At 47.2% G+C, this 26,629-nt stretch overlaps 3 protein-coding genes across 3 annotated transcripts; all 3 read left to right on the top strand.

Annotated features, from left to right (window-relative positions):
• Window positions 1–243: 243 nt before the first annotated feature.
• LOC120943104 (E3 ubiquitin/ISG15 ligase TRIM25-like) lies at window positions 244–2,143 on the top strand. Its single transcript, XM_040356217.1, has one exon. It carries the CDS (start codon window positions 283–285, stop codon window positions 1,879–1,881), a length of 1,599 nt encoding a protein of 532 aa, XP_040212151.1. The 5' UTR covers window positions 244–282; the 3' UTR covers window positions 1,882–2,143.
• Window positions 2,144–4,424: 2,281 nt separating this feature from the next.
• LOC120943101 (E3 ubiquitin/ISG15 ligase TRIM25-like) lies at window positions 4,425–12,621 on the top strand. Its single transcript, XM_040356215.1, has 2 exons — window positions 4,425–4,458; window positions 10,919–12,621. Exon 2 carries the CDS (start codon window positions 10,920–10,922, stop codon window positions 12,465–12,467), a length of 1,548 nt encoding a protein of 515 aa, XP_040212149.1. The 5' UTR covers window positions 4,425–4,458; window position 10,919; the 3' UTR covers window positions 12,468–12,621.
• A 5,147-nt stretch (window positions 12,622–17,768) lies between these two features.
• On the top strand, window positions 17,769–26,629 carry LOC120943102 (E3 ubiquitin-protein ligase TRIM21-like). The gene is made up of 2 exons (XM_040356216.1): window positions 17,769–17,818; window positions 24,938–26,629. Exon 2 carries the CDS (start codon window positions 24,939–24,941, stop codon window positions 26,466–26,468), a length of 1,530 nt encoding a protein of 509 aa, XP_040212150.1. The 5' UTR covers window positions 17,769–17,818; window position 24,938; the 3' UTR covers window positions 26,469–26,629.

Here is a 26,629-nt window from a genome sequence, read left to right as displayed (position 1 = left end):
TAAGCTGTGTAAGGGGCCCCAATAGGCTTTTCAATAAAAAAAAAAAGTTTTAATACTACATAGTCTTGGCAAATGTAAAGGAGAGTGTACAGTGAAACCTAAAACCTTAAAAATCTTTGCATCAACTTTTTTTTTTGTGGCTGTGAACATTATCCAAGTGCTTACCAACAAGTAAAAGGACTTGGTTGCAGGCTCGGCACAAAAGGGTTAAAAACCCGGCAGCAGCAACAGGAAATCAGATCCCCGCCCACTTCCTGAATCCAGCATGTTTCCTATTCTCCCATGCTTTCCCGCACAATGGCATCTGCTGAGCTGCACGAGGATCTGAGCTGCTCCATCTGCCTGAACCTTTATACGGATCCGGTGACACTGAGATGTGGACACAACTTCTGCCAGCTGTGCATCGAAAGAGTTCTGGAAGTTCAGAAGGATTTAGACAGCTACTCGTGTCCTGAATGCAGAGCAGAGTATGCAGAACGCCCCCTGCTGGAGAAGAACAGGAAGCTGTGTGATATAGCAAAACATTTCCTTGGTACTCAGACACACCCGAAGGGGTCTGGGGTCGCCTGTACTTACTGTGTGCACGCTCCCATCCTAGCCGTCAAGACGTGTCTTCAATGCGAGACTTCCCTGTGTGGCGTCCACCTGACTATCCACAACAGCGCCGTGGATCACGTTCTGATCGAGCCCATCGATTCCCTGGTCAGCAGGAAATGTCAGACCCACAACAAGCTCCTGGAATACCACTGCTGCAAAGATGATTGCTGTATTTGTGTGTCCTGCTTTGCTGTAGGATCCCACAGAACGCACGACGTGGAGACCCTGAATGAGGCCGTGACGAAGAAGAAAGGTAGAGTCAAAGTGGTCCTGAATAAGTTAACTTCCCAGGTGGAAGGCATTGAGAAACAAGTCCAGAATCTACTGGACCTCCAGACCGTTGAACACAAAAAATCCTCCGATGTTAAAAAGGGAGTCACATCCCTTTTCGAAGATGCCAGGAAACAGCTGGAGGAAAAGGAAGCCTGGATCCTGGGCGTTATCTTTAAACAGGAAGACAAAATTGATTCTAAAATCTCACATCTTATCCAAAAGCTGGAGACGCAAAAGCAATCAATGTTTGAGAAGATGCGTCAGCTTGAGGAGCTTTGCAAGACGACGGACCCATTGCTCATCCTGCAAGACAAGGAAGCGGATGGCAAAGGTTTGGTTGGCCTTGCGGACCTCAGTATTGGAGAAAAGACGATTAAAGAAGAGGTCAGCTCAGAAATGAGATTCGATGAAGGTTTGATTACGTCAAGCTTGCATGTGGCCCTGTCTGATTTAATGTGCAAAATGAAGAAAGCATCGTATATAACTAAGTCGGCGGATCTAATGCTGGATTCTGACACGGCATGCAACAATGTCCTTGTCTCAGGAGATCAAAAGGTTGCTTCCTGGGTAAGTGGGGCGCTAAAACGACCGGTCAGTTCAAAGCGTTTCACAGCTTACTGCCAGTTGTTTGCCAAGAATTCTTTTCTTAAAGGAAAGCATTACTGGGAAGTGGACACCAGTGAATCAGCCTTCTGGATGGTGGGCTTGGCATATGCCTCCTTACCACGTGAGGGCCCAAGGTCGAAGATTGGAGACAATAAATATTCCTGGTGCATGAACAGGGCAGAGATGGGCTATCTTGTGATTCACGACTCGCTTGTGACCAATCTTCCTCTCAAATCTCCCGTTCTAAGATTAGGAATATACCTGGATTATGAAGCTGGTTTTCTGTCTTTCTACCAGCTGTGTGACTCGGCCAAACTCCTGTTCACCTTCCATGCCACCTTCACCGAACCTCTACACCCTGCTTTTGTGGTATGGAACGATGGCTGGATCAAGGTTAAAAACTAGAATAATCATCATCGTTGCCAACTGACTAGACTAATTTTCAGGAACACTTTTTCTAAGCTGTTTTTAAAGTTTTTAAAGTGATTCTATCATGGTAGAAATTGGTGTTTTTGGCCTTCTTCTAAAAATGCGAATTGGCTGGTTGTGTATGACGTCAAGTGGTGTACATACTTTCTTTCATCCTTCATGATATTGTACAGTATATTGCTTCTCCAATCTTTGTCACAATATTCAGATATATAAAAAATGTATTTTTGTCCTGTTAGTATCTTTTTTGTATTGTTATTATTGATACTGACCAATAAAAATGTTGCAAACAAAAATAAAAAATATCGCCCTGAATATATTTATAAACTAAAATGAATCCTAGCATTTTCACAAGGAGGGTAAGGTTGAGATGCCCCATTCTTTATTGGTCAATTACTATAAGGGACTTCAACTTTTTCTAGAGCACAGTGCAAAGAATGTACATAGGAACGTGTCTTATTTTGATGCCCCGAAAAAACAGCCCTACACGGTCTGATGCAGCCTTTCTCAATCAGGATTCCACGCAACTCTGGGGTTTCTCCAGAGGCTAAAAGGCAAAGTAGGAAGGAATGGTGACCACAGTCCAAGCTTCAGAGAAAAATTATCTTCATTCGATAAATTACAAACAGGACATCAAGAAATCATGATACATGAGGACAGCAGCATAGTTGACGCGTTTCACAAAGAAACTCGCTTAATCATGACCTATTCCAGAGGTTGCCAGGGGTTCCTTGAGGTAAGAGCAGTGACAGATTGATCTTCTGCCTTTATTGACCGACAATTTAAGGGGTCACTCCTGCCCCGACCACCAGTGTAAGGGTCAGTGTTGCCAACCTACCAGATTGAAATTTACTGGCACGACACCCGAAATTTAATGGCTTGGCCACGTTTTTATTGGCATTTCACAAAAGTTACTAAATTACATTTTTAGGTGCAAATTTCAGTATTTAGGCTACAAACAAGTACGCTAGGCAAATAGCAATGTGATTTAAGGTAGATATTAAGGTAAAAAAAAACATATTTTTGTTATTATTGATATAATAAGGGCAAATTATTTAGTCACATCACCCCCTGCCTCCATCCCCCTCTGCCACCAACACCCCCTGCCTTCACCCCCCTCTGCAGTGCCACAATCTCCCCCTGCCTCCAATCTCCCTCTGCCTCCAATATCCCTCTGCCTTCAATCTCCCCCTGCCTCCAATCTCCCCCAGGCCCCCTGCCTCCAATCACCCCCTGCCTCCATCCCCCTCTGCGGTGCCACCAACAATCCCTGTCTCCATCCCCCAACCTCTGCGGTGCTACCATCCCCCTCTGCAATGCCACCAACACCCCCTGCCTCCAATCACCCCATGCCACTAACACCCCCTGCCTCCAATCTTCCCCTGCCTCCAATCTTCCCCTGCCTCCATCTCCCTCTGCGGTGCCACCGCAGCCACCATCAACCCCTGCCTCCAATCTCCATGTGCAGTTTCAAGCCGAAACGATCTCGGCTATTTTTACTGGCACATTCCCACAACCACAGACATTTACGAACGGGGGGAAAAAAGTGCCTGTTTTTACGAACTATCCGTAAAAATACGGACGATTGGCAACACTGGTAAGGGTGATTCATTGACCAACAATTTAAGGAGTCACTTCCACAATGACCAATAATGTAAGGGTTCACCCCTACACTGACCAACGATGTCACTACAATTTTGACCATCTGTGTTTTTTTAACCACTATTATTATTATTAATATTATTATTATTAATATTATTATGCACTTAATTTCACAATTATTAAAGTGGAGTTCCACCCATAAATATAACATTACATCAGTAGTTTTAAAAAAATGTCATTAGTCCTTTACGAAAAATTTTTTTTTTTTTAGATGCCTTCAAAGTGTTGTTGCTAGGCAGAATAGTTAATCTTCCCACTTCCTGCACCTAGGTGCTTAATGCTTCCTAACCTACACCGCACAGACTTCCACCCGCTAGAAGGCAGGGATGTACCTGTACGCCCATCTGCCTGTACGTGCCATTCTGTGGACGTACATATACATGCGGTGGTCGGGAAGTGGCTAAAATATAAAAAGTGCATTTTATATACATCTATATGGATCAGACCAAAATGAGGGACAAATGAGGAGGAAAGAGGGACATTGCTCCAAATCAGGGACAGTTTGGAGATATGTATCTGTTGTTGTTCCCTGCCACAATGCACATTTAAAATCCTTATATTAGTCTTTATTAGAATTTTCTATAGTTTATTGTTTATTATTTTATTTATCTTATATAAGCTTTATTGGATGGAACGATTTGTTAGTATGAATGGGGATGTCAGATTTTTCTTTGTTGTCTGATGAAGAGATGAAATCACTGACCAAAAATAACCTGCTGATCATTGGTCTGTATAGGTATCCTGCACTTCCAATGTTGAACACTAGATGTCGCTGTTGTATAGGGAACGTTTGTTCTGTGGAACATTTTGTTCCAGCCATATGTTCTCCGGATCATTGATCAGGTTGCGCACACAGTGTGTGTTTCGATGTAAGTTGTTCCCCGGTGATAGGTCAGTGTGAGGCGGATGGAGCTCATTGTATCCAGGGACAGAGTCACCTCACCACACCCCTCTGATATCACTGAGCACAGGAGGGAACACAGGGGATACAGAAGGGCCACGGGATGAACACAGGGGCCGCAAGGGAGATACAGAGGGACCACAAGGGGCCACAGGAGGAACACAAGGGGCCACAAGAGGAATACATGGAGCCACAAGAGGGATACAGAGGGAACGCAGGGGCCACAGGAGGGATACAGAGGGAACACATGGGGCCACAGGAGGGATACATATGGAATACATGGGGCCACAAGAGGGATACAGAGGGAACACATGGGGCCACAAGAGGGATACAGAGGAAACACAAGGGGCCACAAGAGGGATACAGAGGGAACACATGGGGCCACAAGAGGGATACATATGGAATACATGGGGCCACAAGAGGGATACAGAGGGAACACATGGGGCCACAAGAGGGATACAGAGGAAACACAAGGGGCCACAAGAGGGATACAGAGGGAACACATGGGGCCACAAGAGGGATACAGAGGGAACGCAGGGGCCACAGGAGGGATACAGAGGGAATGCCGGGGCCACAGGAGGGATACAGAGGGAATGCCGGGGCCACAGGAGGGATACAGAGGGAACACATGGGGCCACAAGAGGGATACAGAGGGAACACATGGGGCCACAAGAGGGATACAGAGGGAACGCAGGGGCCACAGGAGGGATACAGAGGAAATGCCGGGGCCACAGGAGGGATACAGAGGGAACACATGGGGCCACAAGAGGGATACAGAGGGAATGCCGGGGCCACAGGAGGGATACAGAGGGAATGCCGGGGCCACAGGAGGGATACAGAGGGAACACATGGGGCCACAAGAGGGATACAGAGGGAACACATGGGGCCACAAGAGGGATACAGAGGGAACGCAGGGGCCACAGGAGGGATACAGAGGAAATGCCGGGGCCATAAGAGGGATACAGAGGGAACACATGGGGCCACAAGAGGGATACAGAGGGAATGCCGGGGCCACAGGAGGGATACAGAGGGAATGCCGGGGCCACAGGAGGGATACAGAGGGAACACATGGGGCCACAAGAGGGATACAGAGGGAACACATGGGGCCACAAGAGGGATACAGAGGGAACGCAGGGGCCACAAGAGGAATACAGAGGGAACACATGGGGCCACAAGAGGGATACAGAGGGAACACATAGGGCCACAAGAGGGATACAGAGGGAACGCAGGGGCCACAAGAGGGATACAGAGGGAACGCAGGGGCCACATGAGGGATACAGAGGGAACACAGGAGTCACAAGCAGCACCCTGAGAGGAACACAAGGTCAACAAAAGGGCACCTAAAATAGACACAGGGGCAACAAGGGGGGCCCTAAGAGGTGACAGGAGGCAATACTAGGAGCTACAAAGGGGACCCATAGAGGGACACAGGGGACTTAAGAGGGGCTATGGACTAGGGGCCACAAGAAGGTTCTCTATGAACGACACAGGGCCACAAGAAGGGTCCTAGTAGAGACACAGGCCACGAGACGAGCCACAAAAGAAACACTAAAACTGAAACGGGCTGCAGGAGGGACCCTAAGAGGGACACGGGCTGCAAGAGGGGCATTAAGAGAGACCCAAGGGCCACAGGAGGGTCCATAAGAGGGATGCGGGGGCAACAAGAGAGACCCTAAAAGGAACACATAGTTCACAAGAGAGGCCCTAAGAGGCAGACAGGGGCTACAAGATGGGTCCTAAGAGAGACTCAGGGGCCACACGAGGGGCCTCAAGAGAATCTCAAGAAAGCACTTGGGGAACACAAGAGTAGCCCCCAAGGAGGGACACAGTAACCGGATCCACAAACGGGCCACGAGATGGGCTCTGAGAGGGACACAGGGACCACAAAAAGGGCCCTAAGAGGGGCTACAAAAGGGGCCTTAGAAAGCACGAGGGGTCCTAAGAAGGACAAGGGGCTGTAGTAGAAACCACAAGAGGGACACAGGGGCCACAAGAGGAGCCCAGGGATGCAAAATGTTTACAATTCATGCAGAGTGACTGTCATTGTTTACATTGAAGGTCTGGGAAATATTCGCAATTTTCTATAAAAGGAAGGGGGGGGGGGGACTTCTAGGGGACAGGTACTCTTTGCTAATATTCTCTCTCCCCCCCCCCCCCCCTGTCTTCCTCTCTCCTCCTCCTCCCTATTTTATAACAGATATTTTAGGATGATCTTGGAGTCTGAACCCGATATCTGTAGATTTCTCTACAAGGACGATGAATGGGAAGATATCTGCCCAAACCAGTGCTGGGACTGGCTACAATCCGTACCGAGTCTGAGTATAGACCCGTCCGGTCACGTCACCAGACAGAGGCCTTTATCAACAAGCCCCAGCAATGCACTGTGGGGGGTGTGGTTGGGGGCGTGTCCAAACCTTTAGGATGTCGGTGACTTGTCCTCAATGTTCCCCTAACGGGAAAGTTCCTTCACTGACTGCGCAGGCACAAACTTCCTGACGGAAATCTCCGAACCTCGGCCGGCATCCAGGCTCATTCTTTAACATCCCCGTGGATTGGAGGATGTTAAAAAAAGAGCCAGGAGGCCGAGCGAGCGCAGCGAGGACGTGTGGCCGACTGGCCACTTACCTCGAAGTCCACGTCGCCCTGGATGCCGGCCGCGGTTCGGGGATTTCCGTCAGCAAGTTTGCACCTGCGCAGTGCTTGAAGGAACTTTCCCGATATCTGGAACCATCTCAGCGCATCAGCTTGCGCATGCGCTGGAACTTCCACGATAGCTGGAACCATCTCAGCAAATGCGCTGGAACTTCCACGATAGCTGGAACCATCTCAGCACATCAGCTTGCGCATGCGCTGGAACTTCCACGATAGCTGGAACCAGCTTGGCAGATCACCGGCATTTGCACGCCGTGTCTGGGGGTTCTGTGGCAGCTTTTTGAGAAGCCACTTGTATCATCCGGCTCCTGCTTTTACCTGTATTTTGCCATTCAAGTCAACTAAAAGATACGAAACGCCCTCATCTTCCCCAGAAGAACGGTCAGATTTACATCTCATGTCTGTGGTAGGCAGCCAGAGAAGGGGAAACATATATGCCAAACCACAGACCGGCATGAAGCACAGAATGTGACCATCACATTGTCATCCTCCCCTGGGCAGAGATGTTCCAGTTTGCAGGACAATAGTCTAAGAACCAGCAGAGGGAAAGTGACTATCGCTGGTCCAGGTTAACAGAGCAGTTGACCTATCGCGCTGCGCCGTGCTTACTCACTGGTCTCCGCTGTCTCCCAGAACACTACGGAGGGGGGGGGGGGATCTGACGTTCTGCCCGCAGACTGTGTGGCCGGAAGTGGGTGCAAATACCTGTCTTACACAGGTATCTGCACCCACCTCCCCCCTGAAAGGTGCCAAATGTGACACCGGAGGGGGGGAGGGTTCCGATGAGCGGAAGTTCCACTTAAGGGTGGAGCTCCGCTTTGCGGACCAGAAGGATTTACCCACATAATGACCAGGCCATATTTTGCGATACGGCACTGCGTCGCTTTAAATTACAAAATTGACGAACGACTTACGCAAACGACGTAAAACACTACGCTGTTCGTACGTTTCCGACGTCCATACCTAACATGACTTACCCCTGCTTTATGAGGGGTAACTTTACGCTGGTCCGACGCCTTACGTAAACAACGTATCTTGATACGCCGGGCGCACGTACGTTCGTGAATCGGCGTATCTAGCTCATTTGCATATTTGACGCGGAAATCAACGGAAGCGCCACCTAGCGGCCAGCGGAAATATGCACCCCAAGATACGACAGCGTAGGAGACTTACGCCGCTCGTATCTTGCCCAAATCTATGCGTAACTGATTTTATGAATCAGGCGCATAGATACGACGGTCACTTGCAGAGTAAGTCCAATCTGATGAGGAAGAGTCACTGGCCCTCTGAGGCTGGGTTCACACTACTACACTACTTTCATCCTACTTTGCTCTGCTACATTGGTCCTACATTTATCCTACATTGGTCCTACATCCATCCTACTTTCATGAACAGGATACTACTTTGGTCCGACTTCAATGATATTCAAAGGGTTGAAGTAGGATCAATGTAGGACCAAAAGTAGTACAGGGAGCATTTTCAAAGTCGGACCGACTTGTGTAGTACCAGTTAAAATGGCTCTCATAGGGAAACATTGATTTTCACACGTCATGCTACATGAGGCTCCCAATGTAGGACCGTTTGTTGGACAAGTGTGAACCCAGCCTTAAAGGGGAGTTCCAGGCATTTTTAATGTTTATTAAAAGTCAGCAGCTACAAAAAGTGTAGCTGTTGGCTTTTAATAAACATGCTCTCACCTGCTCCACGTTCCAGCGACGCGCCGGCCGGAGCCCCGCTCCTCTCCGGCCGGCATCCTCATTGTTACTGTGTGGCCGTTCCTTCAGAGCACATTCACCGATTACGTTTTTGGCGACGTATACAGTAAATGTCTCCTAAACGGTGCAAGTTTAGGAGATCTTAACAGTACCTATAGATGAGCCTTATTATAGGCTTACCTAATAGTACATACAATAAAAGGAAGTTTACTTCCTTTTTACATTTTTATTTGTTAAATACCAAATATGATACAGATCTTATACATATTTCTCTTAAGAGGTCTGATGTGTCTTATTAGCCTTCTGGAACATGTAATGTCAGCATGTTTTGGTGTCTAACTTATTGTTATTTTCGAATATATTATGAAGGTAACTTCAGTACAGCAAGAATTATAGAGAATGTATGAAACTATACTCTGTGCAGTTCAACTGTCGGTTCCTATACCAAAGATAACCCAACAAAACAGGTGTGTTGCTTAGCAGGGATGAGCTCAGGTATGTTCAGACACGAGTCCAAACTCACCTGAGCTTTGCCGCCAAAAAGCTGTTACTGTCTACAGCCAAAAGTGGGCAGTGAGGACCTTCTCAACTTTATGCCGCGTACACACGACCATTTTTAATGGTCTAGAAAAAACAAAGTTTTTTTCAACCTGATTATTGTTAAGCCGGCCTTACATACACACGATCGTGCAACACGTACGACGGCACTATAAAGGGGAAGTTCCGTTCGGATGGCGCCACCCTTGGGGCTGCTTTTGCTGATTTCCTGTTAGTAAAAGTTTGGTGAGAGACGATTCGCGCTTTTCAGTCTTCGTGCTTTTCAGTCTGTTACAGCGTGACGAATGTGCTACCTCCATTACGAACGCTAGTTTTACAAGAATGAGCGCTCCCATCTCATAACTTGCTTCTGAGCATGCTTGTTTTTTTTTCACGTCGTTAGAGCCCACACACGACCATTTTTTACGACGTTAAAAACGACGTGAAAATTGAGGGCATGTTCTAAATTTTTCATGCCCATTTTTTACGTCGTTAAAAATGCTCTGGAGCCTTCACACGATCGTTTTTAATGACATAAATTTTTTTTTAAATTTTTTACATCCCGAAAAACGGTCGTGTGTACGCGGCATTACAGTCACACACATAGGCCGCGTACACACGATCGGTCAAAACAGATGAAAACGGACTGAAGAACCGGTTCATCGGTTAACCGATGAAGCTGACTGATGGTCTGATGTGCCTACACACATCAGTTAAAAAACTGATCGTGTCAGAACGCGGTGACGTAAAACACACGACGTGCTGAAAAAAACGAAGTTCAATGCTTCCAAGCATGCGTCGACTTGATTCTGAGCCTTTTGACCGATGCCTTTGCATACTAACAATCGGTTTTGACCCATCGGTCAGGCGTCCATCGGTCAAATTTTAAAGCAAGTTCTATTTTTTTGACCGAAGGATAACTGACCGATGGGGCCCACACACGATCGGTTTGGACCGATGAAACGGACCTTCAGTCCATTTTCATCGGTTTTGACTGATCGTGTGTACGCGGCCATACAGGTATCTTATATATGTTCAATGGCGGATAGTACCCTGCCCATCTATGATTGGCTGTCTGCAGTGACCGCTCAGACAGGTTCGGACTTGTGTCTGAACACACCTCAGCTCATCCCTATTGCGTAGTTGCATGCCAGACAATTTACAACAGGGTCGTTTAGGACAGGGCCTCAGTATGAGTCTTTTGCAGACTCTGGACTAAGTATGTTTTATGAAGTCTCAGCTTTCTATTCCTGTTGATCTGTGTTTGGTGTAAATGTCTCTCTACCACAGACTTGAGATTTTATTTTTATCTGACCTTTTTTTTTTACAATTCACCAATTTTATGGGAAAATAGGTATTGCACAGTACTCTGCACTTCTCTCCCATCATTCCTCATTATCATCACACTTATTGAATTTGTTTTGAGTAGATAGCTTTGCATTTATTCTCTCCTCTACTGGACATAGTTTATAACTTTTCATTTTAAGACTCTTCTTCGTATACAAACTGATTTTCGGTTTCTTTGTTTTTTTTTTGCTGTTCTCAGGATGGCGTCTGCTGCACTTGGAGATGAGCTGAGCTGCTCCATCTGCCTGAACCCTCATATGGAACTGGCGACACTGAGATGTGGGCACAGGTTCTGCTGGGACTGTTTTGCGACTGCTCTGGATACACAGAAGGGATCTGGAGTTTTCCCCTGTCCGGGGTGCAGAGAGGAGTATGTGGAGTGTCCTGTGCCTGAGAAGAAGGTTAAGCTGAGTAACACTGTGGAAGACTCCCGATCTATGGAACAGGAGAACAGTGAGGTCTTCTGTACATATTGTGTGCATTTTAGGGTGGCAGCTATCAAGACTTGTCTACAGTGTGAGATTTCTATGTGTGAGAAACACCTGGCAGCCCACAACAAGACGGTGGAGCATGTGTTGATGGAACCGACTTCATCCTTCAGTAGTAAAAAATGCTCCATCCACAAGAAGCTTCTGGAGTATTACTGCTCCGAGGACGCCATCTGTCTATGTGTGTCCTGCTGTCTGGTGGGGAAACATAAAGGACATGAAGTAGATCTTTTAGAAGAGGCTTCTGAGAAGAAGAAGGAGAGACTGAGAAAAGTTTGTGTAAAAGTGGCTACAATGAGAGGAGCAATTGAAGAAAAAGTACAAAGTCTACAGGACCACAAGAGAAAAGCACAGGAAACATCCGACAATAAGAAGAAGAGAGTCACTGTCCTGTTTGAGGATATCAGGAGACAGCTAGAGGTCCAGGAACAGAGAGCCCTGAATGAGATCTCCAGACAGGAAGAGAAGGTCTCGTTGGCGATCTCTGAGCTGATCCAGCAACTGGAGACCCAGAAAGACACCCTATCCAGGAAGATCCGTCACATTGAGGAGATGTGTAACATAACCGACCCCATAACTGTCCTACAAGAACCAGGAATAGAACACCAAGATATGGAGGAACCTAAGATCTGTGAGCTGGATGATTTCCTGATCTCACTTACATTGCACAGATCCCTAACTGATCTAATCACCCACATAAAATCCAAAAATGAATTTCATGTGGCAAATGTGTTACTGGATGAAAAAACTGCACACGAATCATTGGTTTTATCCGCTGACCTGAAAATGGCATCAGTATCTGATCCAGAAGAGGATCCACCAGATCCAGAAGAGGATACATTAGATCTAGAAGAGAGATTTTACGAATATTGCCAGGTTTTGAGCATTGAGAGTTTTTCCAGTGGTAGACATTACTGGGAGGTAGAGATCGGTGACAATGACGTTTGGGATATTGGCGTTTGCTATCCCACCATAGATAGAGGACCTGATGGTGATATTGGAAGAAATAACAAGTCGTGGTGTATAGACCTGTCTGACAATGAACTTGCAGCTGTGCACAACTCTGACTTTGAGTCTTTGAACCATGAGTCTCCGTTGCAGAAAGTAGGAGTGTATTTGGATTATGAAGCCGGCCATCTGTCCTTCTACCAGCTGAGTGACCCCATCAGACACCTCCACACCTTCACCACCACCTTCACCGAACCCCTCCATGCTGCTTTCCATCTAGATGGAAATGGCTGGGTGAAGCTCTTAAGTTAATGTAATCATACCAAAGAACTAAAATATTGGATTTGGTTATAAAGAGATTCCGATGGACATTAGTTTGTCACATGGTTTTCTTCTTGCACAGGTTTATGTGTATATCAGATGTTTTCTTTAAGGGTTCAATAAAGTTATAGGAATCTCAGCATTATACAGGACTGTCATTGAATTTCTCCATGTGCACCTCCCAACTCCCTAAAATGGTAAATAGGGACATGTTTTATTGTGGTTAAACTGGGGGAGTTTGTTACTTTAAACATTAAAACTAATGCCTGGTACACACGATCCGATTATCAGACGAATGATCGTCCATTTTTTTTTTTTTGCATGTTAATCTCACATCGAATCTGATGAGTTTACCAAAGTCACGAAAATTCTCGTGGGACAGAATAATAATTCGGGATTGATGTCATGTGTTGTAATGCATTTGTATTGCATTTTCAAACGACAGCTGTACTGATTAAACGAACATCGTACGATCTGGCATTCTACGGAAAAAAAATCCGTGCACGTCCGATAGAATAATATCGGATGAACTGTCCCAATCAGCTCTTGACAGCTCTGTACTAACGATCCGATTATCGTACGATATGCAATGTCTATAACAAACAAGACAAAAGAGCTGCATGTTCTAAAGCAAATACCGTATTTGTCGGCGGACAGGGCGGTCCCCGCACACTGTGCAGAGACCGCCCTGTCTCTCCTCCGCTCTCCCCTATGGGGAATCGGATGAATACGGACCGCGTGTCCGTATTCATCCGATCCGTTCCGCCGGACGGAAGAAAAATAGGGTTTTCTTCCGTCCGCAAAAGCGGATCTTTGCGGACGCAGATGGTTGCGGACGTTAGCGGATGCATCATCCGCTAACGTCTGCAATCCCATAGGGAACCATTACAAGTCCGTAAACGGACTTGTAATAAATGGACCGTACGTCTGAAAGGGGCCTAACAAGTCACATGACACCGGGGAGGGAAAATAGCTAATTGGGCCCAATTTGGACATTTTCATTTAGGGGTGTACTCACTTTTGTTGCCAGCGGTTTAGACATTAATGGCTGTGTGTTGAGTTATTTTGAGGGGACAGCAAATGTACACTGTGATACAAGCTGCACACTCACTACACAACATTGTAGCAAAGTGTCATTTCTTCACTGTTGTCACATGAAAAGATAGAATAAAATGTGTGGGATGCCAGAGAAAGCTGGAAATCAATGTAGTAGATTCAGCTACTACAGCAATGGCTGCGATCTTCCTGATCCCAGGCCAAGCGACTGCCCTGCTAGTTACTGAATACGTGAGGTTGACTGCTCAGCACTGGCGCCATTCACTTTGCGTTTTCTCAATGAATGTAAAGCAATCTCCAACTGGACAAGGTGGGGATTGTGACATCACCTTCCCACCTCATCCAGTCAGTGGATAATTTGCATCCGCTCAGAAAATGCATAGTGTTCCCTTAAGGGCACCCCGGAAGGAGCCCAGCTAATTAATTTTCCTTCCTCCTAAGCTCATCACACACATCCCAATCCGACATACAGTCCCCTTTAGAACCACTAACAAGAGCCAACCTGGCCAATTACAAATTGAGTGAATAGTTTAAAGTGGAACTAAAATTCTGCAGTCACAAACTGTGAGCAGGTGGGCTCTTTGTTGCAAAAGAAACATTCACTACATCACTCGGCTTATATCACCGGCATGGTCCCTGTGTGCCAGGATGACAGACTCCTGATCATACGCAGGAGTAATGTCACCCCACGCCGGCCAATGAAAACCGTTGAAGACCAAAACGCTGAAGGTGAGGAAAAGGACTGTGGAAGGAAAGGTAAGTTTAGCTCCACCGATATACAGACTTGGTGCAGCTTCCTAGTTCTGGGAGGGTGTCCCTGGACGTCTTGCTATGTGTGTGCCTCCAACACGTCCCCACGGGTGTGCATCGGGAGCGCTCTGTGACTGCTGTGTGCCTTGGACACTTATCTGCACTGAAGGAGGGTCTGTACCGAAGGGGGTTCTGCACTGAAGGGTGGTCTGTACTATAAGGATTTCTGCACCAAAGGGGGGGGGGTCTGCACTGAAAGGGGTGGTTTGCACTGAAGGGGGTGGTCTGCAATGAAGGGGGTGGTTGCACTGAAGGGGGTCTGTACTGAAGCAGGGTCTGTACTGAAGGGGGTGGTCTAAACTAAATTGGGGTCTGCACTGAAGTGGGTGGTCTTCACTGAAGGGGGATCTGCACTGAAGGCGGGTCTGTACTAAGGGGGGTCTGCACTGAAGGGGTGGTCTGTACTCAAGGGGGTCTGCACTGAAGAGGGGTCTGTACTGAAGGGGTTGGCCTGCACTGAAGGCGGGTCTGTACTGGAGGGGGTCTGTACTGAAGGGGGTGGTCTAAACTGAATTGGGGTCTGCACTGAAGTGGGTGGTCTTCACTGAAGGGGGATCTGCACTGAAGGCGGGTCTGTACTAAGGGGGGTCTGTACTGAAGGGGGGTCTGCACTGAAGGGGTGGTCTGTACTCAAGGGGGTCTGCACTGAAGAGGGGTCTGTACTGAAGGGGTTGGCCTGCACTGAAGGCGGGTCTGTACTGGAGGGGGTCTGCACTGAAGTGGGTGGTCTGTACTGAAGGGGGTGGTCTGCACTTAAGGCGGGTCTGTACTGAAGAGGTGTCTGTACCAAAGGTGGGTCTGTACTAGGGTTGCCACCTGTCCGGGATTTACCAGGACAGTTCGAATTTGGAATCATGCGTTCAGGTTTCAGACGGCCTGAAACCCGGACACATCATTCAGACTGGGCTATGGCTTACAAGCAGGATTGCTGGCTGTAGTTGTCTAAGCTGAGAGTGCCTGTTGCACTCTCTTTTACACTGCCCAAAGTGCCAGCACTAACAATCCCCCCCAAATACACACACAGACGGGACAGGAGAGAGGGCTCCATCTGCACCTCTTCCCCCAGCCCCTCTGCGTCTGCCCACAGTTTGGTGTGGAGGATCTCGTGTCCTACACAGAGCCCTGACTTCAACCCTACTGACTACCCTCCATAAAGACATGGTTTGATGAGTTTGGTGTGGAGGAACTCGAGTGTCCAGCACAGAGCCCTGACTTCAACCCTACTGACCACCCTCCATAAAGACATGGTTTGATGAGTTTGGTGTGGAGGAACTTGTGTCCTACACAGAGCCCTGATTTTAACCCTACTGACCACAATCCATAAAGACATGGTTTGATGAGTTCGGTGTGGAGGAACTTGTGTCCTACACAGAGCCCTGATTTCAACCCTACTGACCACCCTCCATAAAGACATGGTTTGATGAGTTTGGTGTGGAGGAACTCAAGTGTTCTGCACAGAGTCCTGATTTCAACCCTACAAACCCCCCTCCATAAAGACATGGTTTGATGAGTTTGATGTAGAGGAACTTGAGTGTCCTGCACAGAGCCCTGACCTCAACCCTACTGAACACTTTTGGGATTTATTGGAAGACCATTTGCTAGCCAAGTCTACTTGTCCAAAATCTCCATCTGACTTCATAAATGATCTGACTGTATAAATGGGCACAATTTTCCACAGACACACTACCAAAATGTTGTGGAATGCTTTCCTAGAAGCATGGAAGCTGTTATAGCTGGTGGTGAGTTTTAGAGCCTAATATGGAGTGCAATTCCATATTAATGACCATGGTTTTGGAATGAGATGTCCAAAAATCTCCTATAAATGTGATTGATGGTCTTTCTTGTGGAAAAAAAATGTATGTAAATGATGGTCAGGTGCCCATAAACCTTTGGCCATTTAGTATCTTGCTAACAACAATCTACTACATAGAAAATCGAAAGCCTAACACCATAAAAATAGTAATAGGCTGGCGGGTTTAGGAGCTGGGAGAGGACACATGGACTGTTAACAGCTTCTGCAGGTAGGAGTCCTGAGCAGGGGAAGCAGAAATTGATGTTACTGTGGAAAGGAGGGGACAGGCTGCAGGGGCACTGTAATGTAATGGGGGGCTGTGATGTCAAGGGGGCACTGTAATATAAAGGGGCACTGTTACAGTATCCCTTTACATCTGAGCCCCCTTTATGTTACAGTACCCCCTTTACAGTGCAGTCCCCTTTACATCCCGGTGCCCAGGGCTGGACTGGGACAAAAATTTGGCCCTGGACTTCATCCAGACTGGCCCACTTTGACAGGTGGCGGCCGGACAACTCCCACACCCCCCCCTCCCCGGCCACCCAAGCCCACTCTTCCCCTTCACTAGCCACTAGCCGTTCTACTTTATTAGAGTAGAGCGGCTGGTACTGGTACTCTTATAGGCAGTACCAGTGGGGAAGCTAGACAGTATTTCACCCGGGGAAAATAATCAGTTGGGACAAGATTAGGCAGAAGTGAGAAACTCTCAGGCCATGGCTGTTGAGTCAGCTGTCTGTCCCCTCCCCCATGCTCCTCTGTCTTGCCCCCTGCTCCTCTGGTCCTCCCCCTGCTTCTCTGTCCCCCCTAGGTGAGCGCTGCGGGGAGGGAGAGGAGGTGACCTCTGCAGGAAGGGAGAGACAGAGGAGCGGAGGGGGCGGCGGTCTGATGTCACTGAAGCTGGCCCACTGAGCCGGAAACTCCCTGTAGTCCCAATGACCAGTCCATCACTACCGGTGCCCCCTTTACATTACAGTGCCCCTTTTACAGTGCAGTCCCCTTTATATCACAGTGGCCCCTTTTCATTACAGCGCCCCCTTTACAGAGCAGTTCCCATTACAAATAATGTAAAGTGGACTGCACTGTAATGTAAAGGGGGAACTGTGATGTAAAGGGGGACTGTGGACACTGATATAAATGGGGGACTGTGCTGTAAAGGGGCATTGTGGTATGAAGGGGGCTGAGGACAGACTTCATGAATATCCCATCCCCAGACTCGTCCACCACCCTCCACTGGCCCGTCATCCACAACCCCCCTAGGTCCCTAGGAAAATTGGCTGCCGTGAAACGGGTCCCTGGAGCCAAAAAGGTTGGGGACCGCTGGTGTATAGGATGGTGTAAATGGTTAAGTAAAATTTGGAGTATTTGTTATAGTAGTTTTATAGTAGTAGTTTTTATAAACTAGGATTATACCTAGCATTTTCAAAAGCAAGATATCAATGAGATGCTGTTGTCTTTTGCTGTCTGAAGAATTGATGAAGAGATGAAATCACTGACCAAAAATAACCTGCTGATCTTTGGTCCTGCAGTTCCCCTGTTGAACACTAGATGTCGCTGTGTACACTGTGATGTATAGGGAACGTTTGTTCGGTGGAATGTTTTGTTCTAGTTTTGTGTTCCCCGGATCATTGATCAGGTTGCGCACACAGTGTGTGTGTGATCGATGTGAGTTGTTCCCCGGTGATAGGTCAGTGTGAGGCGGACGGGGCTCATTGTATCCAGGGACAGAGTCACCTCACCACACCCCTCTGATATCACTGAGCACAGGAGGGAACGAGGGGCCCCAGGACCCCATTCACACCTAGTGTAGCGCAGGTTTTTGTTTACCTTTTTTAAAATAGTTTTTCATGCATTTTCACTAAACACGCATAGAGCATTCCTTTCACTTGAATGGCCCGACAAACACGCCAAGGAAGCTCCTGCACCTTTGTGGGCGCAGAGCTTCGCACTTTGGTCGAGCGTTTTGCCACACGCAAAAAAATGCCGTCTCTGCTGGCCGCGTTTGGGGTGCCGTTGTACTAGGGATTAAGGATGAGCTCCGGCGTGTTCGCATAGAACACGTGCAGAGCCCGCCAGGAAGTCGGCACCCGCGCTGCGCTAATCACAGCCAGGCAGACATTTCCCGATCCCTGCAGCCGAGCATCGGACAATGTCTCCCTGGCTGTGATTAGCGCAGCGCGTAGGGTTGCCAACTCATCCCTTTAAAACAGAACACATTAATTACACAGGTTCTGTGGCTGATTAAGGAGGTAATTAAACTCACTTGGTGCCTTTTTTGCATTAAATTACCCTTAGAACCTGTGTAATTAATATGTGTTCTGTTTTAAAGGGATGAGTTGGCAACCCTAGCAGCGCGGGTGCCGACTTCCTGGCGGGCTCTGCATGTGTTCTATGCGAACACGCCGGAGCTCATCCTTACTAGGGATCGACCGATATTGACTTTTTTTTGAAGCATCTCAAACTTACCGATATTGCTTCAAGGGGTTGTACCAGGGGGATATGCAGGGCGGCAGGCATCGCCCCCCCCCCCCCCGGTACCGTTCTTTAGAGCGGACGGACGGCTTTCTTGTGATAACAACTGATGCAGCTCAGCGATCGCTCGGCTGTTATTACAAGCAGCAGGAGGGGAGGGGACGTGCTCCCCCTCCCTCCTGCTGCCTTCCGCTGGTCAGCCCGGGTCTCCCGTCCCACCACTGGCTGGCCGGAGAACCCAAGAAAAGCCGGAATCGGCTTCGATGGGGTGTCGGATCTAGTAACCTGGAAGTGACATCACTTCCCGGATTACTGGCATTCTAAAGGCGCCAGTTTTAACCACTTCAGCTCATAGGCTTCATAGGATGCATTAAGGTGAAACAAACTAGGCTTTACAACCCCTTTAAGGTGCCCATCTAATAGGTTTTAAACTATCGATGCTCCCTGATGATACCACTGCTTGTGGTTGGGAGTTCCACAATCTTACTGCTCTGACAGTAAAGGACCCTTTACTGTCAGAGGCACAGTTAAAAGTGGAGTTCCACCCCTTTAAACATCAGCAGCTACAAAAGGTGTAGCTGCTGACTTTTAATAAACAGACACTCACCTGTCCCACGGTCCAGCGATGCGGCTCGCTTCTCACCCCCACCTGTCTGCGGTGCCGGCAAGTGTTGTCGCCCAGCTGTGGCTTCACAGCTGGGCGCACACTGCGCATGCGTGAGCCACGCGTTATGAATGACCGGGCAATTGTCTGGGACTGGTGACTTGTCAGGGAGGGAGAGAGGTTAACTTCTACTCTGCGCCATGGCGCCTGGAGAGGACGTGGAAGCTGGGTACCTCTCAAAACTAGGTATCTGCCCCCCCCCCTCAAAAAAAAATTATATGCCAAATGTGGCATGTCAGGGGGTCACAAGTACTTGAAGCGGAAGTTCCACTTTTGGGTGGAACTCCGCTTTAAGGTTAAACTGCTTCTCTTCCAATTTCACTGAATAGCCACGTGTCTTTTTAAACTCCCTCCTACTGAAAAAAAAAGTTTCCCTATGCTAGGGTCACCAGTAAGATATGTGTATATCGCTATCATATCCCCTCTCGAGCATCTCTTTTTCAGAGAGAATAAGTTTAAAGCGGAGGTCCACCCAAATTTTTTTTTTTAAAAGCAATCGCTCGTCTCTCGGCTGCCCCCGGCCGCCATCCTCTGGGAGGGAATTGGGAAGTGAAGCGTTGCAGCTTCGCTGCCCGGTTCCCTACTGCGCAATACACGAGTCGCGTGGCGCGCCCTCACTGGTCCCCGCTGTCTCCTGGGACCAGTGTGTTTCCCAGAAGGCAGCGGGGGGGGGGGACGGGAAGTGGAGGGACTCCCGTGGGAGTCATTCCCGGAAGTGGGTGCAAATACCTGTATTAGACAGGTATCTGCACGACCCTCCACCCTGAAAGGTGCCAAATGTGACCCCGGAGGGGTGGAGGGTTCCGAAAAGCGGAGGTTCACTTTTTGTGTGGACCTCCGCTTTAATACTTATAGTGTTTCCTCATAACTGAGATCCTTCAGTCCCTTTATCGCCTTTGTTGCCCTTCTCTGTACTTTCTCCAGTTCCAGCACATCCTTCTGGAGGACTGGTGCCCAGAACTGGACGGCATATCCAGGATGTGGCAGGATTATAGTTTTATCTCCGGGGTAAATCCCCCTTTTAATGCATGCCAATATTATTTTGGCTTTGCTTGCAGCGGCTTGACATTGCATGCCATTGCTGAGCCTATCATCTACCAGGACCCCCAGGTCCTTTTCCACCCTAGAGGTTCTCTCCGTAGTGAGTAACTTGCATTAGTATTTTTAGCACCCAAACGCATGACATTACTTTACATTTTTAAAGGCTTGTGTTTTTTCACCTTAATGCATCCTAAGGTGAAAAAACACCTTGCAGTGTCCGTCCCCCCAGCCCCCCATTTTACTTACCTGAGCCCCAAATTTCCGTGGGCATGATCCTATGTCACTCTCTCCACGGCTTCTCGGCTCTTCATTGGATAGATTGATAGCAGCGCAGCCATTGGCTCCCACTGATGTCAATCAAATCCAATGACGCGGGGGGCGGGGCCGAGTGTATGACACAGGAGCGTGCCCGCAAGGTAACCCCCCTCGGGAGAGAGCTTCCCAGAGGGGATTATCTAATGCGGGGAGGAGCTGCCGTGAAGAGGAGGATCAGGGCCACTCTGTGCAAAACGAACTGCACAGTGGAGGTAAGTATGACATGTTTGTTATTTAAAAAAAAAAAAAAATACATGAACCTTTACAATCACTTTAAACCTCATTTGCCATGTAGTTGCCCACCCCGCTATTTTATGTAGGTCTTCTAGTAAGGTTTACACATGTTGTTGTGAAGTTATTTCGCTACTTACAGTACAGACCAAAAGTTTGGACACACCTTCTCATTCAAAGAGTTTTCTTTATTTTCATGACTATGAAAATTGTAGATTCACACTGAAGGCATCAAAACTATGAAGTAACACATGTGGAATTATACATAACAAAAAAGTGTGAAACAACTGAAAATATATTGCATATTCTAGGTTTCTAGTGAAACTACAAAGTTCTGCTCAGAGTTCCTGTCACTTGCAGAGTAAGGCCCCTTGCACACTGGGGCGTTTTTCATGCGGTACAGCGCTAAAAATAGCGCTGCTATACCGCATGAAAAATCATGCCCTGCAGTGTTCAATGTGAAAGCCCGAAGGCTTTCACATTGAAACGGTGCGCTAGCAGGAGCGCACCAAAAGTCCTGCTAGCCGCATCTTTACCGCGGTATAGGAGCGGTGTGTTCACCGCTCCTATACCGCGCCTTCCCATTGAAATCAATGGGAAAGCGCGGTAATACCGCGGTATTAACCCTTTTTCGGCCGCTAGCAGAGGTTAAAACCTCACCGCTAGCGCCCGAATATCGCGGTAAATACGACGGTATAGCCGCGCTACAAATAGCGCGGCTATACCGTCACCGTGGCTCCACGCTGCAATGTGATAGCAGCCTAAGTCCAATCTGATGAGGAAGAGTCTCTGGGCCTCTCAGTATCCTCAGCCGTTCCAATGATAAAAATGAAAGCTGCAGCTGGCAGTTGTAGATGCTTTTTGTTATACAGTGCCTTGAAAAAGTATTCGTACCCCTTGAAATTTTCCACATTTTGTCATGTTACAACCAAAAACGTAAATGGATTTTATTAAGATTTTATGTGATAGACCAACACAAAGTGCCACATAGGTTGAAGGAAAATTATAAATGTTTTTCATTTTTTTTTACAAATAAATATGTGAAAAGTGTGTGTGTGTGTGGGGGGGGGGGGGGGGGGGGCATTTGTATTCAGCCCCCTTTACTCTGGTACTCCTAACTAAAATCTAGTGGAACCAATTGCCTTCAGAAGTAACCTACTTAGTAAATAGAGTCCACCTGTGTGTAATTTAATCTCAGTATAAATACAGCTGTTCTGTGAATTCCTCAGAGGTTTGTAAGAGAACCTTAGTGAACAAAAAGCATCATGAAGACCAAGGAACACACCAAACAGGTCAGGGATAATGCTGTGGAGAAGTTTAAGCCCTGGTTCACACTGGGCTGCGGGAGTGAAGCCGTGCGAGTTCAGCTGAACTCGCACGATTTCACTCCCGCTGGCAGTCCCGATTTCAGCCGCGATTTAAGAGACATCTGTGCAGGTTTCTGCACAGATGTCTATGTAAATCGCGGCCCGAAATCGCAAAAAGTAGTACAGGAACTACTTTTTGAAATCGGTGCAGCGCCGCAAATGCGGCGTCGCTCCGATTAAGACAGTGTCATTGCCGACAATTGCCGGCAAATGCCGCCGATTTGAGATGCGATTTCACATGTGAAATCGCATCTCAAATCGAAGGAAATCGTACCCAGTGTGAACCTGGGCTAAAGAAGGGTTAGGTTATAAAAAAAATTCCCAAGCTTTGAACATTTCACGGAGCTTCTGTTCAATCCATCATCCGAAAATGGAAAGAGTATGGCACAACTGCAAACCTACCAAGACATGGCCGTCCACCTAAACTGACCGGGCCGGGCAAGGAGAGCATTCATCAGAGAAGCAGTCAAGAGGCCCATGGTTACTCTGGAGGAGCTGCAGAGATCCACAGCTCAGGGGGGAGAATCTGTCCACAGGACAACTATTAGTCATGAAAATCTGCCCTTTATGAAGAGTGGCAAGAAGAAAGACATTGGTGAAAGAAAGACATAAGAAGTCCTGTTTTGCTTGCGAGAAGCCATGTGGGGGAGGGGACACAGCAAACATGTGGAAGAAGGTGCTCTGGTCAGATGAGACCAAAATTTACCTTTTTTTCCTAAAAGCAAAACGCTACGTGTGGTGGAAAACTAACACTGCAAATCACCCTGAACACACCATCCCCACATGGTGGTGGCAGCCTCATGTTGTGGGGATGCCTTTTTTCAGCAGGGACAGGGAAGCTGCTCAGAGTTGAGGGATGGAGCAAAATACAGGACAATCTTGGAAGAAAACCTGTTGGTCTGCAAGAGACTTGAGACTGGGGGGGGGGGGGGGGGGCGGAGGTTCACCTTCCAGCAGGACAATGACCCTAAACATACAGCCAGAGCTACAATGGAATGGTTTAGATCAAAGCATATTCATGTGTTAGAATGGCCCAGTCACAGTCCAGACCTAAATCACATTGAGAATCTGTAGCAAGGTTGAAAATTGCTGATCACAGACGCTCTCCATCCAATCTGACAGAGCTTGAGATATTTTGCAAAGAAGAATGGGCAGAAATGTCCCTCTCTAGATGTGCAAAGCTGGTAGAGACACCCCCAAAAAGACTTGCAGCTGTAATCGCATCGAAAGTTGGTTCTACAAAGTATTGATTCCGGGTTTTCGGGTTGTAAAAAATGATCGTGTGTGGGCTAAAACGACGTGAAAAATCCGCGCATGCTCAGAAGCAAGTTATGAGACGGGAGCGCTCTTTCTGGTAAAACTACCGTTCATAATGGAGTAAGCACATTCATGACGCTGTAACAGACAGAAAAGCGCGAATCGTCTTTTACTAATATATATATATACTCGCCAGCACACCAGGAATCATAACGTCCAAAGATTTAATGCATATCTATTATGTCAAAAAGAGCAACGTTTCGAGGCCACGCAGGACCTCTTCGTCTTTTACTAACACGCAATCAGCTAAAGCAGCCCAAAGGCGAATAGAACTTCCCCTTTATAGTGCCGTCGCACGTGTTGTACGTCACCGCGCTTTGCTAGAGCATTTTTTTAAAACGATGGTGTGTGGGCAACGTCGTTTTAATGATGAAGTTGGAAAAACGTTGTTTTTTTTACATGCCGAAAAACGACGTTTTTTTTATGACGAAAAACGATCGTGTGTACGCGGCATAACAGTTATTTTCATATATATTTGTGTAACCAGGGTAACTTCAGTACAGCAAGAATTACAGGCAGTCTGCGGGTTACAAAAAATATACATTTTGTAGGTTTATTTCTTAAGTTGAATTTGTATGTAAGTTTGAACAGGTACATTTTTTGGATAGTATAGCCCAAATTTAAACCAGCAGCTCCTTCGGGGGTAGTGCTACACGTGTGAAAATGTGACATGAGGATAAAAATGACAGTAGTGATGAGTAAGTGTATGTTATGGGATAGGACCGTGATGGAGAAAAAAAAATGTTTTTAACTCGAGGACTGCCTGTATAGAAACTGTATAAACCTTTGTGTATTTCATCTGTAGGTTCATATACTAAAGATAACCTAACATCACAGATGTGTATTGCTTGGCAGGGATGAGCTCAGGTATGTTCAGACACGAGTCCAAACCCACCAGAGCTTTGCCACCAAAAAGCTGTCAATGTGGACTGCCAATAATAAGTGGTGAGGGCATTCCCAGCCTCGCAGTTGCACATATACATTTCTCATATATTTCAATAGCAAGTAATACCCTGACCACTTCTGTTTGGCTGTCTGCAGTCAGTGTCCGCTTCTTGGCAGCATGTCTTGGGGTTTCGGGGTGAGTAAACCCTGAATCAAAGTAGGTAGCTTTGCATTTCTTTTTTCCTCTACAGCAGTGGTCATCAACCCTGCCCTACAGGGCCCACTAACAGGCCAGGTTTGCAAGATAACTGAAATACATCACAGGTGATATCATTTGCTGCTCAGTGATTGCAGTATTCTAGACTGCATCTCCCCATGGTAATACATAAAACCTGGCCTGTTAGTGGGCCCTGCAGGGCAGGGTTGATGACCACTGCTCTACAGGACATAGTTTGCAACCTTTCATTTTAAGACTTCTCTTCTTATACAAACATTGTTCCTTTGTTGTTCTCAGGATGGCGTCTGCTGCACACGGAGAAGAGCTGAGCTGCTCCATCTGCCTGGACCTTTCTATGGAACTGGCAACACTGAGATGTGGGCACAGGTTCTGCCGGGATTGTATGGTGACTGCTCTGGATACACAGGAGGGATCTGGAGTTTTTCCTTGTTTGAGGTGCAGAGAGGAGGATGTAGAGTGTCCTGTGCCTGTGAAGAAGATTAAGCTGAGTAACACCGTGGAAGACTCCCGATCTATGGAACAGGAGAACAGTGAGGTCTTCTGTACATATTGTGTGCATTTTAGGGTGGCAGCTATCAAGACTTGTCTGCAATGTGAGACTTCTATGTGTGAGAAACACCTGGCAGCCCACAACATGACAGTGGACCATGGGTTGACGGAACCAACTTCATCCTTCAGAAGAAAAAAATGCTCCATCCACAAGAAGCTTCTGGAGTATTACTGCTCCAAGGATGCCGTCTGTCTATGTGTGTCCTGCTGTCTGGTGGGAAAACATAAAGAACATGAAGTGGAACTTATAGAAGAGGCTTCTGAGAAGAAGAAGGAGAATCTGAGAAAAGTTTGTGAATATGTGACTAAAGAACGTGGAGAAATTGAAGAACAAATCCAGAATCTACTGGACAACAAGAGAAAAGCACAGGAGAAATCAGAGGATGAGAAGAAGAGAGTCGCTGCTCTGTTTGAGGATATCAGGAGACAGCTGGAGGTCCAGGAACAGAGAGTCCTGAGTGAGATCTCCAGACAGGTAGAGAAGGTCTCGTTGGCGGTCTCTGAGCTGATTCATCAACTGGAGACCCAGAAAGACACTCTATCCAGGAAGATCTGTCACATTGAGGAGATGTGTAACATAACCGACCCCATAACTTTCCTACAAGAACCAGAAATGAAAGACCAAGATATGGAGGAACCTGAGATCTGTGAGCTGGATGATTTCCTGATCTCGCTTCCATTGCTCAGATCCCTAACTGATCTAATCGCCGACATAAAATCCAAAAATAATGTCCATGTGAAAAATTTGTTACTGGATGAAAAAACTGCACACAAGAAATTGGCCTTATCCGCTGACCTGAAAATGGCAACTGTGTCCAACATAAATCAGAATAAACCATATTTATTGGAGAGATTTTACGAATATTGTCAGGTGATGAGCATTGAGAGTTTTTCCAGTGGGAGACATTACTGGGAGGTAGAGATCGGTGACAATGAAGTTTGGGATATTGGCGTTTGCTATCCCACCATAGATAGAGGACTTGATGGTGATTTTGGATTAAGTGACAAGTCGTGGTGTCTAGGCGTGTCTGACGGTGAACTTTTTGCTCGGCACGACTGTGAATGCGAGTTCTTCGTTTACCTGGAGTCTCCGGTGCAGAAAGTAGGAGTATGTTTGGATTATGAAGGCGGCCGTCTGTCCTTCTACCAGCTGAGTGATCCCATCAGACACCTCCACACCTTCACCACCACCTTCACCGAACCCCTCCATGCTGCTTTCTTTTTAGGTGATAGTGGCTGGATGAAGCTCTTAATGTAAGCATTATTTAAAAAATATTGGATTTGGTTCTTAAGAGATTCTGATGGACATTATAGTTTGCCACTTGGTTTTCTTCTTGCACTGGTTTATATGTACATCAGATTTTTCCTGTTTTCGGGGACTAAATAAAGCTGTACGAATTTCAGCATTATACAGGATTA

This window comes from Rana temporaria, chromosome 6 (genome assembly GCF_905171775.1).
Source record: "Rana temporaria chromosome 6, aRanTem1.1, whole genome shotgun sequence".
NCBI classification, from domain to species: Eukaryota; Metazoa; Chordata; class Amphibia; order Anura; family Ranidae; genus Rana; species Rana temporaria.
The sequence above is the reverse complement of the archived record's forward strand: the minus strand, read 5'-3'. Positions and strand labels throughout refer to the sequence as shown.

What these genes read in the sequence shown, in the direction of transcription:
- LOC120943102 (XM_040356216.1), top strand. Translation starts at nt 24,939, where the DNA reads ATGGCGTCTGCTGCACACGGAGAAGAGCTGAGCTGCTCCATCTGCCTG.
- LOC120943104 (XM_040356217.1), top strand. Translation starts at nt 283, where the DNA reads ATGCTTTCCCGCACAATGGCATCTGCTGAGCTGCACGAGGATCTGAGC.
- LOC120943101 (XM_040356215.1), top strand. Translation starts at nt 10,920, where the DNA reads ATGGCGTCTGCTGCACTTGGAGATGAGCTGAGCTGCTCCATCTGCCTG.